Here is a 16,740-nt window from a genome sequence, read left to right on the forward strand (position 1 = left end):
AAATTCTTGAATTAATTTTGTCATCGTCGTTGTCTGGCGAATGAATTATCCGAGAAGAATAATAATAGGATTTTTATTCTCTTCGCAAAAAGATTTTATGTATTCAAGAAATTGGCAATAAGCGATACGATTCGCGCAAGAACAACAGTTTTAATCTCGAAGAAATTTTTAAAATGCATAAAAGAAAAGTTTAATTAAAAGAAGAAAAAAAAGAAAAGAAGAAGAAAGTTCTCGTCTGTCCTACAGGGATTCCTCTCTTGCGCAACTGCAATACTTCATTTCCAAACTTTTTCGTCCAATATTCTCTTCCTCTCTTCTCTCCCTGGAACGCGATGGATAGCATTTTCGAAGCGAAATATCAATGATCTCGTACGATAAAATAATACAAGCGTTATCATTAAAATTAATTTTCAATTCCAAGATTACATTGCTTCGAAACTAACCCGATATCTTTTTAAAGAAGAATTGGAAGGGAAGTAGATCGTAACTTTGCCGTGTATTTTAACTCGCTCGCTACAACTTTTCCAACGGCCAACTCGCCAACGTGTGACCCAATGTATCATCAATCGTCGATTCGATGCCGCGCCGCTTCATTCTTTTCTTTCTTCCGCGCTCGATTCCTCGATTTTTAGGTCAAATAGAGTGCAATTTGTCGAGGCTATTCTTGGAAGAATCGGGGGAGGAGGGAAACAAGTGTTTGCGAAATAAATTGAAAATATAAAATGAAAATTTCCTCGGGTTGGACGCTCGTTTTTTGGTAGGAAATGACTTCGAGAAATGGCGGCCTCTCTCTCTCTTGTTACATTTAGCACTATTTTAGCACTATTTACTAAACGGCTTTGCTAAATCAATCTAGAAATTATATCTAGAAATTATCAACGTATCTCAGTTGGAATTTTTAAATTAAAAATTTGTCCACTTCCATTCGACAAATTCGATCGAAAATTAAAGACAAATTGGATCGACAAGTTCCATTTATTCTTTCGAATCCGACGTAACACTGCTCCTCGCCTCGCTAAAACTATGTAACGCGATATTCCGCTTCGATGAATAGTCGTCCTCGGGGAGTTTAGAAAAGGGAAGGAAAAAATTATTCGGGGCAACGTTTCGTATCCGAATAAATCTCGAAACAATTCCAACGCGCGCTCTTTCAGAATTCGCGAAATACGCGAGAACAAGAGGAACGAGGGAGAGGGACGTAAATTTTTCGAAACGCGGGGAAAAATAATCTTGTAATTATTTTTTTCCGCTTGTCCTGCACGAGTGAATTAAACTCCGCCGGAGATCGAAGAAAAAGCAGGCGGGGAGGGAAGGAGAGGGGAAAGAATGCAGGGGGAGAAAAGAAAGGAAAGCATTCTCGGCAGCAACGTTCTCGTTTCGTATTTACCGCTTCCCCGCCGGTCTCCAACGATTCTCGGGTGAACAAAAGGAAAGGATTCTCGGGCGGAGGGAAATTAGAGAAGAAATTCTGCGGGCAAAACGGGTCGAAATCGGGCCGTGAGATTTTTCGAGAAATTTTGGAAATGCACGACGATGATCGAATCTTGGCGTCTCTCCATTGATCCGGTGTAAATCTCCAAAGAATAGAGAAGATGAAATTTTCGAAAATTGTTTACGATTGTTATTCGAGAAGTTAATGTATCTCGTTTAAGAGATTATAAGTGAAATTTTGCAAAAAATAATTACGATCGATATGGACAATATTCACGAAAGTTAATTATTTTTCAACTTTTTATATTATACGTATATATATATATATATAACAAGTATAACTATATTCTGTTTTGATACAATAAGTATACGTTGAAATTTTAATCGCGAAAACCGACGAAAAACAACGATTGTTGATAGAATATCATCGGATCGATCGCGAATTTATTATTTTTTCCACAAACATGGGATCGACAAATTTTACATTAAATTCGGATTAACAATTCGAAATATCCCCTCAATTTTTTACCCCCATTTTTCTTCTCTTACGAGCCGAGAAAATAGTTTGTTTCGCAAAACATCACGAGTTTTTCTCCCCCCACGAAAAAGATAAATATCCACGTCATTCATTGTATTTCGACGTGTATCCCGCAGCAAGAAAATCGTGGCCTATAACCGTTTTTCCCGGGCATTAGCCACGCGTGTTGCTGACGCACGGCGGAACTGGCCCACCTAGCACAGCTCCATCCGACGCAGAAACGCTAAATACGTACGAGATCACCACAATTTCGGGGGTGCTGCGGTTCCAGCCGAGCGTGAAACTCTCATCAACCACCATAATCACCGCCCTCTGGTCTTCCTCCTCCGCTAACGCAGCTATCCTGCCCGACCTTCCTCCTCCTATTTTTTCCAACCTACCCCGTTCCGTTTCCATCGGTGTCTCGAGGAAAAACTAACAAGCAGGAGCCCGAATAGACTTGTCGCCGTTAATTTTTGAGAGAGGGCGGCTACCTGGGGGGAAATCCACCAAAGGTTTCCACGGAATCGATCGGCATTAATTTCGATCCTCCTGTAATTGGCGAGCTCAGTTTCTTCCACAGATATATTTCCCCTCCTCGGTTTCGGCTCTGATCGCGAAAGATGGCCCGTTTCGCCCGGCCATTTCTCCTCGTTACTCGAATCGTGTAACCTCTTCCTCTTCTTCTCTCTGGGCTCTTTGTTTTTTATACTTTCCTCTCCGATAACAATCACGGATGGAAATTTTGTTAAATTTCGGAGGATTCTTTTTTCTCTCTCTCTTTTTTCCTCCGCTCCCTTGGCTTGGATTCGAAAATTGTTTATTGCGAGAGAAAAGGGAGGGAGAAATTCGGTGCGTAAAATGATGGATTAAAACGGCGAAAGCGAAAATGTTTCTCGTCCTTTTTTGAAACGTATGAACAGCGTCCACGGCTTTTATGCGCGTTGGAATGTTTTTGGTGTTTCTACGAAATGTTTCAACTCATTATGAGGCAACCAATTTTCATTCGTTGAAACGCGTCGTCCTCTCTCCTCATTTTTCGAATATTTTTAAAAAAGGAAATATCGTAAACGCACGTGCGTCCAAATTGAAAATTCTCTCTCACGTTTCAACATGTTTTTCTTTTTATTTCGCCATTTATAATATCGTATTGGCAACTTGTAATTCGTTTCTCCAGAGACGATTAAATGTAAACAGTTTATTTAAACGCGTTTCTCGGGTTGAAAAATTTTTACACCGGGAAAAATATTTAAACTCTGGATGCGTCTGGAACCGAGTAATCAAGCAAACATCACGCGATTCCTGTTGCTAGCCAATCAAACATTACGTCAGATTAGGGGATAATCCTACGATTAATCTGTATCGATCGAAATGCTGGTAAATACTTCCGTCTGGTTGCACCAATTGCGCGAACCGCACTAATTATGGACAATCGATCTCTATCCTTGGAATAACTCTGCCGATTACATCGAATTATAACGACATTTTATTACGCCTTCCTCCTGTCCTCTTCTTTTAAATTTTAAATTGAACCAATCGTAATTTCCACCTCTTCTCTCGCGTAAAAAAATCCTCGAAATCTCTCGAATTCGTCCTTCGATGCCTCCCCCTCTTTAAACGCTGTGCCGATTCGGCGAAATAAAAGAAGAAAGAAAATTTCCAATCGCCCCTTCACGTCCCCACAAATTTTTCCTCTCTCCCAAACTCCACCCTCATTTCGGATTCCAACCTCGTCCGTCCGTCAATCGCGACTCGGATTTCCTCGTATCCTCCCCCAACTTTCCTCGCTTTTTTAATCGCGAGAGAAAAGAAAGCTCCTCGGATGAATTTATATCTCTTACGATCGGTCGAGAGCCGTAATTGTTTCAATTTCGCCGTTCAACGATCGACGACGGCGACCTCGAGCAAGCCTCGAAGCAGACAGAATTCGAATAATAACGAGTGGGAAGGAACCACCTCTACTTCTCGAGCATCTGGTGTCGTTAATTAAGACGCGATAGGGGAGGGGAGGGGTAAGTTTCCAGGTGGTAATTGGTAACCCGGAGCAGGGATACCTCTTTCAGAGCCGTCGGCGCGAAAGAAGTCCCGAAGAAAACTCGAACAAAACTGTATCATTCCGGCGAGAGCGCGCATAATGGGCGTTGATTAAATCCGCTTCTAGCTGGGGGAAGGGGAGGGACGACGCCCGAATTAAAATAGCGCGAAGCTGCCTCTCCTCTCCCCCCAGTTTCGAAACTTCTCCTCTCTCGACCGATCTTCCGTTCCGCTTTTCCTTTTGGCAACCAAAATCCTCTAATCCTCTCCACTGTTTTTCTTTCCTTCCCTCTCTCTTTTAATACATCTTTCTCCCCTTTTTCCTTTTGCTTTGTTTTGGTTTATTTCGTGCACATCAATCGTTCGCCATCAACGATAAGACTTTCGTTCCGTGTCGAGGATCTTGGAAGTTATTAAACTTTCCTTTTTGGGGTTCATTAATGAGGTGAATATTGGTATTAATTTTAATGCGAGTTTTAAGGGGTTTAATTTACTAACGCGATCGTGGAAATTTTGGAACCGCTAGAATTGTTCAAGTTGTTCACTTTACGTTGTTACTCTTTTTTATCTAATGGCTTTCGCTTATTTCATCCTAAATTTAGGAATACAATACATATTATTAAGAATTCACTTCAAACTAAATCAAGCTAAATCAATCTTCCAACGATTAAATGAACGCTTTGATGTTTAATTGGATCTCCTGCCTGTTTTTTTTTTTTTTTTTTTAAATAAAAGCGCTCAATCCCTTGTAAGTTGTCTCATTCAAAGTGTCTCGCTCAAAGTAACCGCAAATTGTGCCGTTATATGTATATTTATTGCCCGAATCGATCGAGGCTTTGTACCCGAAGAAAAGAATATTTGCAAATGAATCGAAAAGAGAAATGCGGATTCCATAATTGAAATAAAATGATTTCCTTCGATTCGGTGGATTTCTACTAGAGCTTTTTCGAAATAAACTTCGATCAGTGATAAATTAACGATCGAACAATTACGGTCGGTGAAGAATTCTTACTTATCCTACTAATAATAATGGATTGTTACGAAAACTGTACGATAAATCCTGTTTTACGCGTTTTACATGTCACGAATATGTAAATTAGAATGGATTATATATGCAACGATTCTTTTAAAATGTATCTTAATTATAAAATATTTAGACTTTGGCGCTTCTTTATTTTTATATTTACTGTAAAAAACTGATATGCATAATGTATTATTAGATAGATAGATGTATATTGTAACACAATATATGTATATGGAGATTGTACGTATGGAACTTTGAAAATAATATAAGATAATTGAAAATCTCTAATCGGTTGGAACGAAGGGCGATTTTTAAATGCTCGTTTTTCTTCTATTCATTCGTGGTGAACAGTGGAGGATGTTGTTAAAACGTGAATTTATAAGAAACAAAGATCGGTAAATTTTTTTCATTGCCCGGATTTTATCGAACGATTTTCCAACGAATTCAAAGAGAATTCGTATTTTCGAAGGGATACATGACCCCGTTAAATTCGATTCGAACGAGGGATCGAAATTCTAGGGAATATCGCAAATAATTACAATTATTAAATCGATTGTGAATCGATTCGTCAATTGAATTTGATATGGGGTTCCAAAATATACAAATTTTGTCGTAATTTTTTTTTCTCTTCGATGGATATTAACTTGCGCGGATAAAATATCATTATATATATATATATCTTTTATAAAAACATCCTGTATTTGCCAATCGATCGGATATTTTCCTCTACGAGGATGAATTAAGAGCAGTAACGTTTTATTTAATCGATATTCTCCCAACTAAAATTAATACTACGAATAAAATTTCCTTCTTTCACCGATTTGTCTTATTTAATTAAACATCTATTAATAATTAAAATCCAAAGTTGACAAATTAATTCGGCTTAATTTAATCTCAAATTTCTATCATTATATTCTCCCGCTACACGTCCCATTTTTGTAATTAGGTTTAATCAGACTGGATCCCCGGTTTTTAATTTAATTTCTAACTGAGAGAAATTCTTTTTTTTTTTTTCCATTTATGAAAAAAAACGAATTTTAATTCAACTTTCACATATAGACGATCTTCCTTCAAGACGTTGAATTAAAAAAGAAAAAGAAATTATTTAAAAGTGAAATGGAAAAAAAGATTTATATCGATCCGAGTAAAAAAAAGACTCGCTTCAAAGCTATCCAAGAGAAGAATCTTTGTCCACGTTCTCTGAAAAAAAGAGGCTCGTAAAGTGTACAGGATTGGAGGACATTTTATCGGTCTCCAACGTTTCTCACGGTATCCGAGATATTAAAGATTAGGATATGATTTAACGATAAAGTATTGCCCCGTAATTGGCTCCCGTTTTTCCGAATTTCAAATTATTTCGCCGCTCGAAGGTTAAAATTTACGGGAAAATCGACTTATAACGATTTATTAAAATATATATAAATTCGAAAATTTTAACTCTCTCCTCTTTACTTGCTCGCAAATCCCCAAATTTAATCGAAACAGCAAAACTCTTCCAAACCAAATACCTTCCTCGTAATTTACACAGAGTATTTCACCGCCTCCTCTCCTTCTCTCAACCACCCTTCTCGCCAACCAACTCCCAAAAGACCAAAAGAGGGGGAGAGGGAAAAAAGCGAAGCGATCCATCAAAACCATCCGGATAAATCTTCCTCCCCTTTCCTCCACAGGACTCCTCTCTCGCGAGGTGCGAAAATTTATTCACCCTACCCTCTTTCAGAAATTAATAAGCGTTGTTCGAGGGGGTATGATCGAGGGCCGAATACGTAAATTCCGGGGGATCGAGGGCCGGTGGTTTTAACGGCCGTAAAACCGTGTTTCCCTCCATTATTTCCAGGCACGTGGTCGTGTTGGGAGAGGCACGCGATCGCGCTCCTCGAGGGGACGGTTCTTCCCGCAGATGTCCGTAACGGCGAGAAACAACAACGCGTGGATCGTTGTTATCTTCGGGTAACACGAGCAGCCCCTTTCCTTTTCTTTCCCCCCTCTTCTTTTCCCTTTTCAACGCAGAAGAGAGAACGTGATAAATGTGAATATATTGTTGGAAGTGGATTAATTTTTTCGAGTTATGTAACGGTGGTCGTAAGATTAATTAAGAATGGTAAACGAGTTTGGTTGTTAGAAGAAGGGAGGCGAGTTGGACAGGTCTGCTTTAAGAGGGCGATAGTTGTGGTTTATATATGTGGCACGATGCGCGGATGATGATGTACGAGTAACGATTGGATACAAGGGAGTTCCATTTGTAGAAAACGAGGTGGTTCGGCTTGTTTGGCTTGCGCGGGGACGCAATTAGGGGTTGGGAACATGGAGGAAAATTTTGATGCGGTTGTTATCGCGCCTTCTCTTTCGATCCTTGGCAAGGGAAATATCGAGGGAGGAAATTTCCAGTGCTCTTTCAACCTTCTTTATATCATTCTTTATATAATCAACGTGAATCATTATTTGAAAATTCCCATTTTTAAACATATCGATAGTGTACGAAAAAACTCTCGAATTGAACAAAGTTTCGCGAACTTATCGCTTAGAAAAATAACCATCTCGATCCAAGGATTTTCGAGCGACCACCTCCCCAAGAAACGGCCACGGTTCGCCATTTTTCACCTCTCGGAGAAACTATGCACCGTTCCCCTTAATCTCAGCCTTGTTATCGCGAACGTTTACGAACCGAGCATTTCCCTCGGTTTACAACGCGCCGTTGAGAGGTCCTTATAAAAGCATGCACACACGCGGTTGCTCGTTCCTTTTTGCAAATGGCGTCGTTCCGCCCCAATGTCCTCCGTACTCCATAAGCTGGACGCGGCCGTCTACTTCGCCTCTTCTCTCGCTTCCTAAGCCCCCCCTTCCCTCCCTGCTTCGAGAATCTCCTCGACAAAACAGCTCGTTAAACGAGCGAGAGGAAAATTAAATAAACCCTGTTTCGAGAAAATCAACGCAGCGGCTCTCTCCAAGGCAAATGCTATTCGTAGGATGTGTGTCGATAAGAATGAAATGATCGTCGCGAATTGTTCTTCCAATTTTTCCCGAGAGACGAACACACGAGATCGGAATTTTCGCAAAATGTTAATCAACAAATATCCGTTTCTCTCCTCCTTTATTGTTTCTTTTTTCCTCTCGCGAATCGAGCCATCAATTTTACCAAGCAAAAGTGGAACGGGCAATTTTTCACGCCATCGCGCCTACCATCCAGCGTCGATTTTCCTAACGAATCGCTCGGAAAAAATTGGCAAACTGGATGGAACGCGAAACTCCCCGCGGCTTGTCTGTCTTCCACGAGGGGAACAAGTGTCGCGCGCGAGTATACCGTGTTAAATTTTCATCCCCAATCTTCTACTATGTATGGGGAAGAAAGAAGGGAAAAAGGAAAGGTAAATATATACAAAGGGAGAGAGACTGCGTTATCAATATTGCATCGGTATTTCGGAATTTCCAAGGCGAGCTGGAATTACGAGATAATTTCCTGGCGAAAAAAATTGCTTTTTTTAAAAAGCGTAACATTTTCTTTTCCACGATTTTCTCTCTTTCCTAATTTTTAAAGTTAATCGAGGGGAGAGAAGACGATCGATTCGCAATTTCTCCTTACGACTTCTCAAACGCTCGTCGATGATACGAGGTTGATTTGCATAAAGGCGAATGGAAAAAGAAAAAGAGAGAGAAATGGAGGAAAATGAAATTATGCTTTGAACCGGTCGAGGGGGAGCGAAAGCTCGATCGAGTGTAATTACCGGCGCGCGAACGCCATTTATAAAATACTTGGCGTACGGTCGATCGAAGAAATATACAGAACGGCCCGAAATTGAAATGTCGATCGACGCACTAATAATATCCTCCTGTTTCGTTAATCACCAAAGTGTATTCCAATTTCTCTTCGATTTTCGAAAATCCTCCGCCTATTAATAATATATGCACACACGTTGGCCGGTGTATAATCGCTGGTGGCGCCAGCTGCGTCGCCACCTTCGAGCGCGCAATCGATATTTTTCGGGACGTTTCATCGATTTAACTCCCGGAACACGTACGGATGTATCCAATTTCACGAGCTTGTTATATTTCTTCCATCGACTCTGCCCCTCCCTCGATTAATATGCGACGATACGCACGGAGGAGGAGCAACGAAGGTGGTACACAAAGATGGGCGTTTTTTGAATTCTTCCCCTCACCTCGGGCTGTTTAATGGCGGCTTAGGAGGAGGAAAGAGAATCCTCGAAAAGAGAGGGAAAGAAAATCATTTCGCCTGGCTTCAAGGGAGAGGCAAATGACAAATGTTCTCGAAACGTTCGACAGAAATTATACGCTATAAATTATACGGTATAAGTTGCAAACTTGAAATATGCATTATATTTAAATTATGATAATGACTCTGGTCGAGTCAAAGCTCCCAGGAGGAGGGCATTCATACGGCTTATGCCTCAAAGTCGATGCCACGTCCCCGGGGCATCGTGACTCTGCCAAGAGGAGGAGGGGATAAATTGCAACGTCGCTTATTAACGTTCGTTCAAAGTAACTTTTCCCGAATTTTTACCCCTCCCAAGTCCCAGTTTCCCCATTACATTATGTAATGATAAAGGGAGCCGATCATTCTTTACGAAAAACGTCAAATTATTGTATAAGGAGCGTGGCCACGATCGTGAAATGGAGGAAGGGAATGATATAGCTCGTCAAAATCCTTCCATCTGACTCTATCTGTTAGAAACGAGCAATATCAAGTTCACAATCTCGGAAATAGGCCTTTTTCTAAATATCGCAAATGATCGTGTCTCCAGTCGTTCTTGAATAAGCAAACAACTGCGAGGCACGTAGAGGGTGAATAGGCTGCTGCAGCAAGGGTCGTAGAGGTCTCGTGGAGGCAAACAGGTTCGTTAGCAGGCTTAGATGCGATGATGGGCTAATAGTTTAAGAGGTTGGACATCTCTCGAGGAGCTTACTTATAATTACGTCACAAAATTTCGAATCTCGATCAAGAATTTAATAACCGAATACGCTTCCCTTCCACGGAATTTATGTATTTCGAAAGAAAACGAGGGGAGGGGAAATGCTCGTCGGCAAAAATGTTTCAACGGGGTTGCAACAAAATAGAGGCGCTGGTTGATCCGTGTCGTTGCGTCGTGAGAAATTGGAGAGCGCAACGTGTCGAACGACTCAAGGCTGCGCGCCGTTATCCCGGCCAAATCCCGCGTCGACGCGGGATTTTGCGGGGCGTCGTCCCTCTCCACCATATATTTGGAATCGCGTAATAACGCGGCCGCGTTGCCGTCGATAGACTTGGTGAAATCTAAAGTGATCCCCCGGATTTCTATGGAAATGAGCCAAACGAGTTCGTTCACCTGTCTGACGAACCCCCTCCATCATTTTGAAAACGACTCTTCTCTTGGAATAATAATTTCATTTTTCGACGGAATTCGAGCGTATAGATCGATCTCTGTATAAAACTTTGACGAGGATACGTGAGAGAGAAATGTTGGTCGTTTCATGGTTTACGAGATGTTTAACGATAAAAATCGGGTATAAATATCTCGGCTTTATTACTTGTACGTACGGGCGATAACAATGGTAATCGTTACCTCGAAATACCATTGACTGGTGCCCTCGAGAGGGAAAAAGAAACGAGGTTCGATCATAAAAATTGTTGGAACAAAAGTAAAGGAGCGAAATACATGCAAATTCCATTCGGATGGAATGGCCGGTTTATTGGCACGTCATGGTAGCATCATAAGCGACAGTGGCGTAGCCCCTGCGGCGGAATGGGGTCGACCTGTCAGACGTGGTGGTATAGCATACGTGTAAGGTTGTCTCGCCTAAGAGCGCGGGTCGGAAATAATTTCGAAATTGTTCGTTCCGGTGGAAAGAAAAAAAATATCGGGGAAAAAGTTCTGAATAATTTCCAAAAAGGGGAGGAGCATTCCAGTTTTTATTTTTTCGAGATAAAAAATCATCAAACTATCTTTCCAATCTGTATATCCATTGTATATATATATACACGTATATCGAGATACTCGTTCGTTCGAGAAAAACTATATTTATCATAAACGATATATATATATATATATCTTTCAAAAATCCTTCTACTTCTTTTATTATTTATTCAACTTTTCCTTTCCAATCGACGATTTCCTCCCCCTCATTCATTCGTCATCCACCGCTCACGGTCGTCGATCCGCCGCAACGGATATTAAAAAGCGTATAAACGCAGCGTCCCACGTTCGCAGTTTTATACGACGATACACGTGCAATGACGCGGTAAGGAAACACCGCGCGTGCGAGAGAGAGAGAGAGATATCCGTGGGCGATCCGGCGCGCAGGTTTGACGTTTATATTAGCTCCTCGATACATCGAAAACCCCGCCCCCTTCCCGTGTGGATATCGGTTACAGGTGCGCGTTCCACGCGGGCCACGATGAAATCTTGTTAATCCTAACTAATTGGGAACAGTGGTGGTGGTGGTTAATGGTTAAAGAGGGGAGGGATCGAATGGGATCGTGGATTATTGCGGTTTAATTTTCGTCTGACGGGCAAAACTTCGTCAAATCGCGTTATAGATCCGAATTAGGCGTATTATCAACGGGATCGAGAGATGGACGAATCTTCTTTTTTAGAATTTTCTTTTTTCTTTTATATACGTAATATGTATTCTTGTGCGTTTGTTTTTTTATGTATATGTTTTTTTTTTGTGTACAATTTTTACAACAGGCGGAATAATCACTTTATTCGCCGAACGAACGAGCGACGCGTCCGTCCTGCTCGGCGTTCCAAACACGACTACGTTATATCGATATTTCGAATGTGAATGACGGTCGATTTTGTTGTCGTTTCTTGCGCCGCCGTTTCGATGCCGTTTCAAAGTTCGTAATAACATATTTATATCACGTTTATTACGATTAAAGCTGAGAGACGAATTAATCGTTCGCATATTTTTTAGTATTTTTTTATCTTTACCTTCCCTTTTACGTAAGCATATTCGAAAAAAAAATTATATAAAAAATATATGTATATGTATTCTTTTTCGTATTAATTATTATATCTTAAAATAAAAAAATTGTTTTTTTTGTTTTTAAATTTCGAATCTAACTAAATCGTTCCCCTGATATATTTTTTATTGATTTATACCCCATTTAAAATATTATTAGAAAATTATTAGATTCAGAAATTAAATAATATCGCGAATTTTGGACACAGAAGAATCATTTTTTGTCCAATAAAAAATATATATATATCATTAAAAAATTGCTAAAGAATTAGTAGAAAAAATTGGAATAAAAACAGAATTTTCTCCAAAAAGAGAAGCAAATTTTTTTAGAACGAATCAGAATCGACAACATCGATATAAAATTTGTCCGAAAACGGGTGTTTCCCCCGTCGATCCCATCGTGGCTAATATCGAGGTAATCTCGTTTTATCAGCCGTGCCTTTATCGGCCAATTCCCCCTCCTTCCCCTGCAACAAAAGCTCCTCGAGGAGATCGCAGGAGAGGAATACACGTGGACTGTCTCTGTTCCAGGAAACGAGATACTGTATCGCGATGAAATTGGGAATCTCTTGATCTATAACGTCGCATCGAGAAAGCCGAGGAAAATCCTGGACTCGTCTAATAACGTGAGTACGAATCCCTTTGTGCGACGCCGTTTAAAATTACCGAAAGATAAATAATAATTAATAATCGTTCAAAATTTCGGTGTTCGAAAAAATTATCTTTGCGCATTCTCTTGATTAATTGTTAATTAAATAAAATAGAAACATATAATAAAAAAGAAAAATCTACATTTCTAATCTCCCAATTGTATTCCGCAAATTCAGATAACATCGTTCAGATCGACGAAACTCGAAACTAAATTTACTTAATTAAATTTACAAATTAAACAAAAACAGTTGCTTGAGAGATTTAAATGCGATTTTCAGGTGCTGATATTGAGTTTCGATTATCAACTGTCCGCCGACCGGAAATATCTTCTGCTGGCCATCAACTACCAGAAGGTAAGCTAGCTGAATTCGCGCGGAATCCCGGAGATCTTTATCGGGCCAATAGAAGTAGAAATGAAAATTTCGCCGTTATTACGCCGTGGACGTTGAACCGGGAATAAATTTCGAGCGGGCTGACCGCGAAATTACCACCGTCCGATAGGCTTCGATCAATACCCGCACCTGGGGCCCCCTCCTCCCCCTCCTCCTCCTCCCCCCCTCGATTCCGCAAAAGTGCGCCAACGATACAACGATAAATCGGCGGCGCGAAAACTCGATGGACAAATCGTATAGGAAATAAAGGATCTCTCTAAAGGCGAGAAATGGATTATTTGGAAAGGAGGGAAGGCGAGAGCAAATTCGACGATGAAGACGAATGATCCCTGAGGGATGAATTTAACTAGAAGTTTCTCAGGGATGAAACTTTTCCCCTCCCCCTTTTCTCTCGAGTGAAACTAAGGATTTCTGTTCTCCAAGCTTTCCCCATAATCTGTGAGACCTCGTTCCCGCAACTTTCTTCCTCTTCGTTAAGGCTCGATTTTATTTTTCTTCTTCTTCTTCTCTCTCTTCCACCCGAATTGCTCGAATTTAGAGACGTTGGAGACAGGTTGTATTTATTTATTTAAGTGTCTTTAATGAGCAACAATGAGGGTAAAATTGGGTTGGTTCGATGATCAAAGGTAACGTATAAACTAGTTCCCTTCGATATCATATCGTTCGATAGGTTAGTTCAATATAGGGGATGATTTTACGTTTCTTTTTTTAACCAATTACGGGGCATTTCCGCAATTTCTCTCAAATGTACGAGTACACCGTTGCGTGTTGCAACAACAACAGTTTATTTACGCTACAAACGATATCTTTGTGTCCACTTTTAACGGTCAATTTTGCCAACGATCAGCGCGACATCTGTCCGACGAATTTAATAACAAAATATCTCAACGACGGGCTAAACAATTTGAACGATATTCAACGATATTTAAATCCTCTTTCCACGTCCACTTTCCACATTTCCGATAATAATTCCAAAATTTTGAATTTTCCAATATATAACCAGTACATACGATGCTTTCGTTCATCATTTCGAGATCGATAAACTGATCGTTAAACTGATACTTAATCCCGTTTTTCCCGATCGAATTGGACGCGAAACGAAGAAGAAGAAGAAGAAAAAAAAGTCTTCTTCCTTTCCGCTGCAACGGGCGACAGTTGTTTTATCACCCTTGAAGTTTACATTTGCATTTAAATGAATTGGATTTTGGTTGGCGGGAAAGGATCCGTGGCTTTTTTTTCTTTTTTTCGGAACAGCGACCGCGGAAGGGATTATTTGAAATTCACCGTGGCTCCGTCCACGGTGAAAACATGGAATTTTTATTTCGATCCCGTTTTTCCGACTAACGCTCGCCGGCTTGCTTGCTTTGCAAACTCAATTACGTTATCCGTTATTCCAAAATAATCGGCTGATTCGAACGCGTTGCGTATGAGTCCGCGGCTCGATTTACGCTTGTTGGGACAAAAAATGAACGAGACAGAGAGAGATATCTTCTCCGACTGCTTACGATTAACAGGGATATAAATCTATTCGAATCTTCTTCGAGGAGGAAGCGTATCGAACAAGTCCGTTCATTATTTCTATTTAATGTAATTGTTTTTTCCACAAGTGCAAGTAAAATTTAACTTGGAATTGTGCCGCGTTAACTATTGAAACGAAATTGGAAATAAATAATATCGGGGAAATTGGAGATATTAAAAGATACGGAAGTGGAGAAAATATAAGATTTTAGCAAAATTTCGAACCGATGTTGTAATGATTAAAAATCAAAAACTGGGATCGTATACTCTATCGTAAAGAAAAGATTATTTCTCTCGAAATACAGGATGATAAAGTTTAAAGAAAGATTCCGTCGAAAGTAAATTGAAATTAATTCTCTAAAGTCAGTTTTCTAAACAAAACTGTAATAATCCTGGTGCAGTAACGCGATCAGAGAAACACACGTTTCCCTGATAATTTTCCACGTAAAATAATAAGAGTTCGGATAACAATGGAAGGCCGGATAATCAAGCTATGTAAAATTTCGTTCGTTTAAAGCTGGTAGAAAACTAATTTCTCCGATGTTTCTCGCGACCTGGGATGATCAAGTTTGAAAGTTATATACGAAAGTTGAAAAAGTTGGTACGTGTACATCGCTAATATACGCGGCAAGGAAGCACTTGGCTGGTAGATTTTTAGGGCGCGGTATCGAACGCATCGGTGGCCCAGTTCGAAGTAAAAGCAATAAAACGGGGAAAAATGCCAGAAATTATTACCCTTCTTCTCCTCCTCCTCCTCGATCGAGGAACACAGATTTTCAGTTTCTCCAACACCTCGACTGCCTTCATAAATAACCCTCGTAATTACGCCGTAATTAACTCCTCCAGTTATTCGAGGATAAAAATGTACGTAACAACTTATGTACCATTCCATTCGAGATCGTTCCCCTTCAGAATATTGCGGATATTTCGTTATATCGAGAATTAATGATATATCAAAGGAGAGGATAACACTTTCCATTTATTAATTTTCCTCTTCTTCTCCGTGCTCGACGGAAGAAAACCCATCGACGAATAATATAATTGGAGCAACGGATGTGTACCCGTATGTTCCGGGACACGTGTTCCACGCGTAATTCCGAATCGCAGAATGCCGAAGCTCGGCGTGCGTGGAACAGATACACGCTAAATACCGTATAATACCTGACATGCATAGAGTCTAGCGGCAGACGGTTCTGGCTTCCTGGACTCCTCCTCGCCATTCAGAGCCACGCATAATCGGCCAACAGGGGGGGCTACCATCCCGCATACTGGTCTAATTGCATACATTATGGCCGCCGAATCTCTTTCGTCCTTGTCTTCTCCATACGCGTTTCTCACGGGACGCCGACCCTTTTGTCTTCCCGCGCAAGTCGAAACGTCCGTTTTTAACCGAGATTTTCTCCAAATTTCGGATGTCTCGGATATTTCACAAGGTTTGAATCGCTTTGAAAATCGTTAAAATTGATTATCGAGGTTGGTATCATAAATTATTTCAAATTTCAATACAGCTCGTTGTAAACCGTTTTAACTTTTGATTTATCGAGTTGATCCTTAAATCTCTCTAAACTTGGCGAATCAATTAAGTAATAGCCAAGATATTCTCGAATCATAAAAGTCATTTTTAAAATTTTCCATATATATATATATTGTATTTCTTAATTTTGTTGCAAAAACTCGTATTAGATTCGAAAGAAGAGCTAAAAAGAAGAATTAAAAAGTTAGATTATGATTGATGTTATATGAAAAAAATTTCAAGCAACTTTCAACCCCCAAACCACACCTATTTATACACGTATTCGATACAGCTCTGAGCTGTTTAGACGGTTTCCCACTCGTCTCTATTTGTAACACAACGTATTCAAATTCAAAATACGATAGATTTATTTTAGAATCGCACCCTCCTCCCCTTCGGTTCATCCAGTCCGCTCTTCTTTTCCTATTTGTCTGCATTTCACCCTTCCAAACTCTCTCTCTCTCTTCCTGTTCCCAACCCTCGGTTTCGCTACATTTGTACGCCAAGCCTCCCTCCCTCCCTCTCTCTATTCGATCCTGCGTGTAGCGGCAACGAAACCACGGACCATCCTGTTACCGGTGCACGTGAAATCCTGAGTTATGTACGACTGTGTTATATCCGACCAGTTGGATTTCCGGACGACGATTCGACGTTCTTAACGAACAAGTTCTGGAACAAGTTAGTTTCCATGATCGAATCT

The 16,740-nt window shown here is 40.3% G+C and overlaps 1 protein-coding gene across 11 annotated transcripts in view; it reads left to right on the forward strand.

Moving 5' to 3' along the window:
- The window catches only part of LOC107994275 (venom dipeptidyl peptidase 4), a 216,983-nt gene that overhangs the window by 28,442 nt on the left and 171,801 nt on the right, over positions 1-16,740 (forward strand). For all 11 annotated transcript variants that reach the window (XM_062077611.1, XM_062077614.1, XM_062077615.1 and 8 more), the window contains 2 exons: positions 12,498-12,592; positions 12,896-12,970. In XM_062077611.1, the coding sequence (XP_061933595.1) occupies positions 12,498-12,592; positions 12,896-12,970 (170 nt within the window). The remainder of the gene's footprint in view (positions 1-12,497; positions 12,593-12,895; positions 12,971-16,740) is intronic.

Source organism: Apis cerana, linkage group LG7 (genome assembly GCF_029169275.1).
Source record: "Apis cerana isolate GH-2021 linkage group LG7, AcerK_1.0, whole genome shotgun sequence".
Classification (NCBI taxonomy): Eukaryota; Metazoa; Arthropoda; class Insecta; order Hymenoptera; family Apidae; genus Apis; species Apis cerana.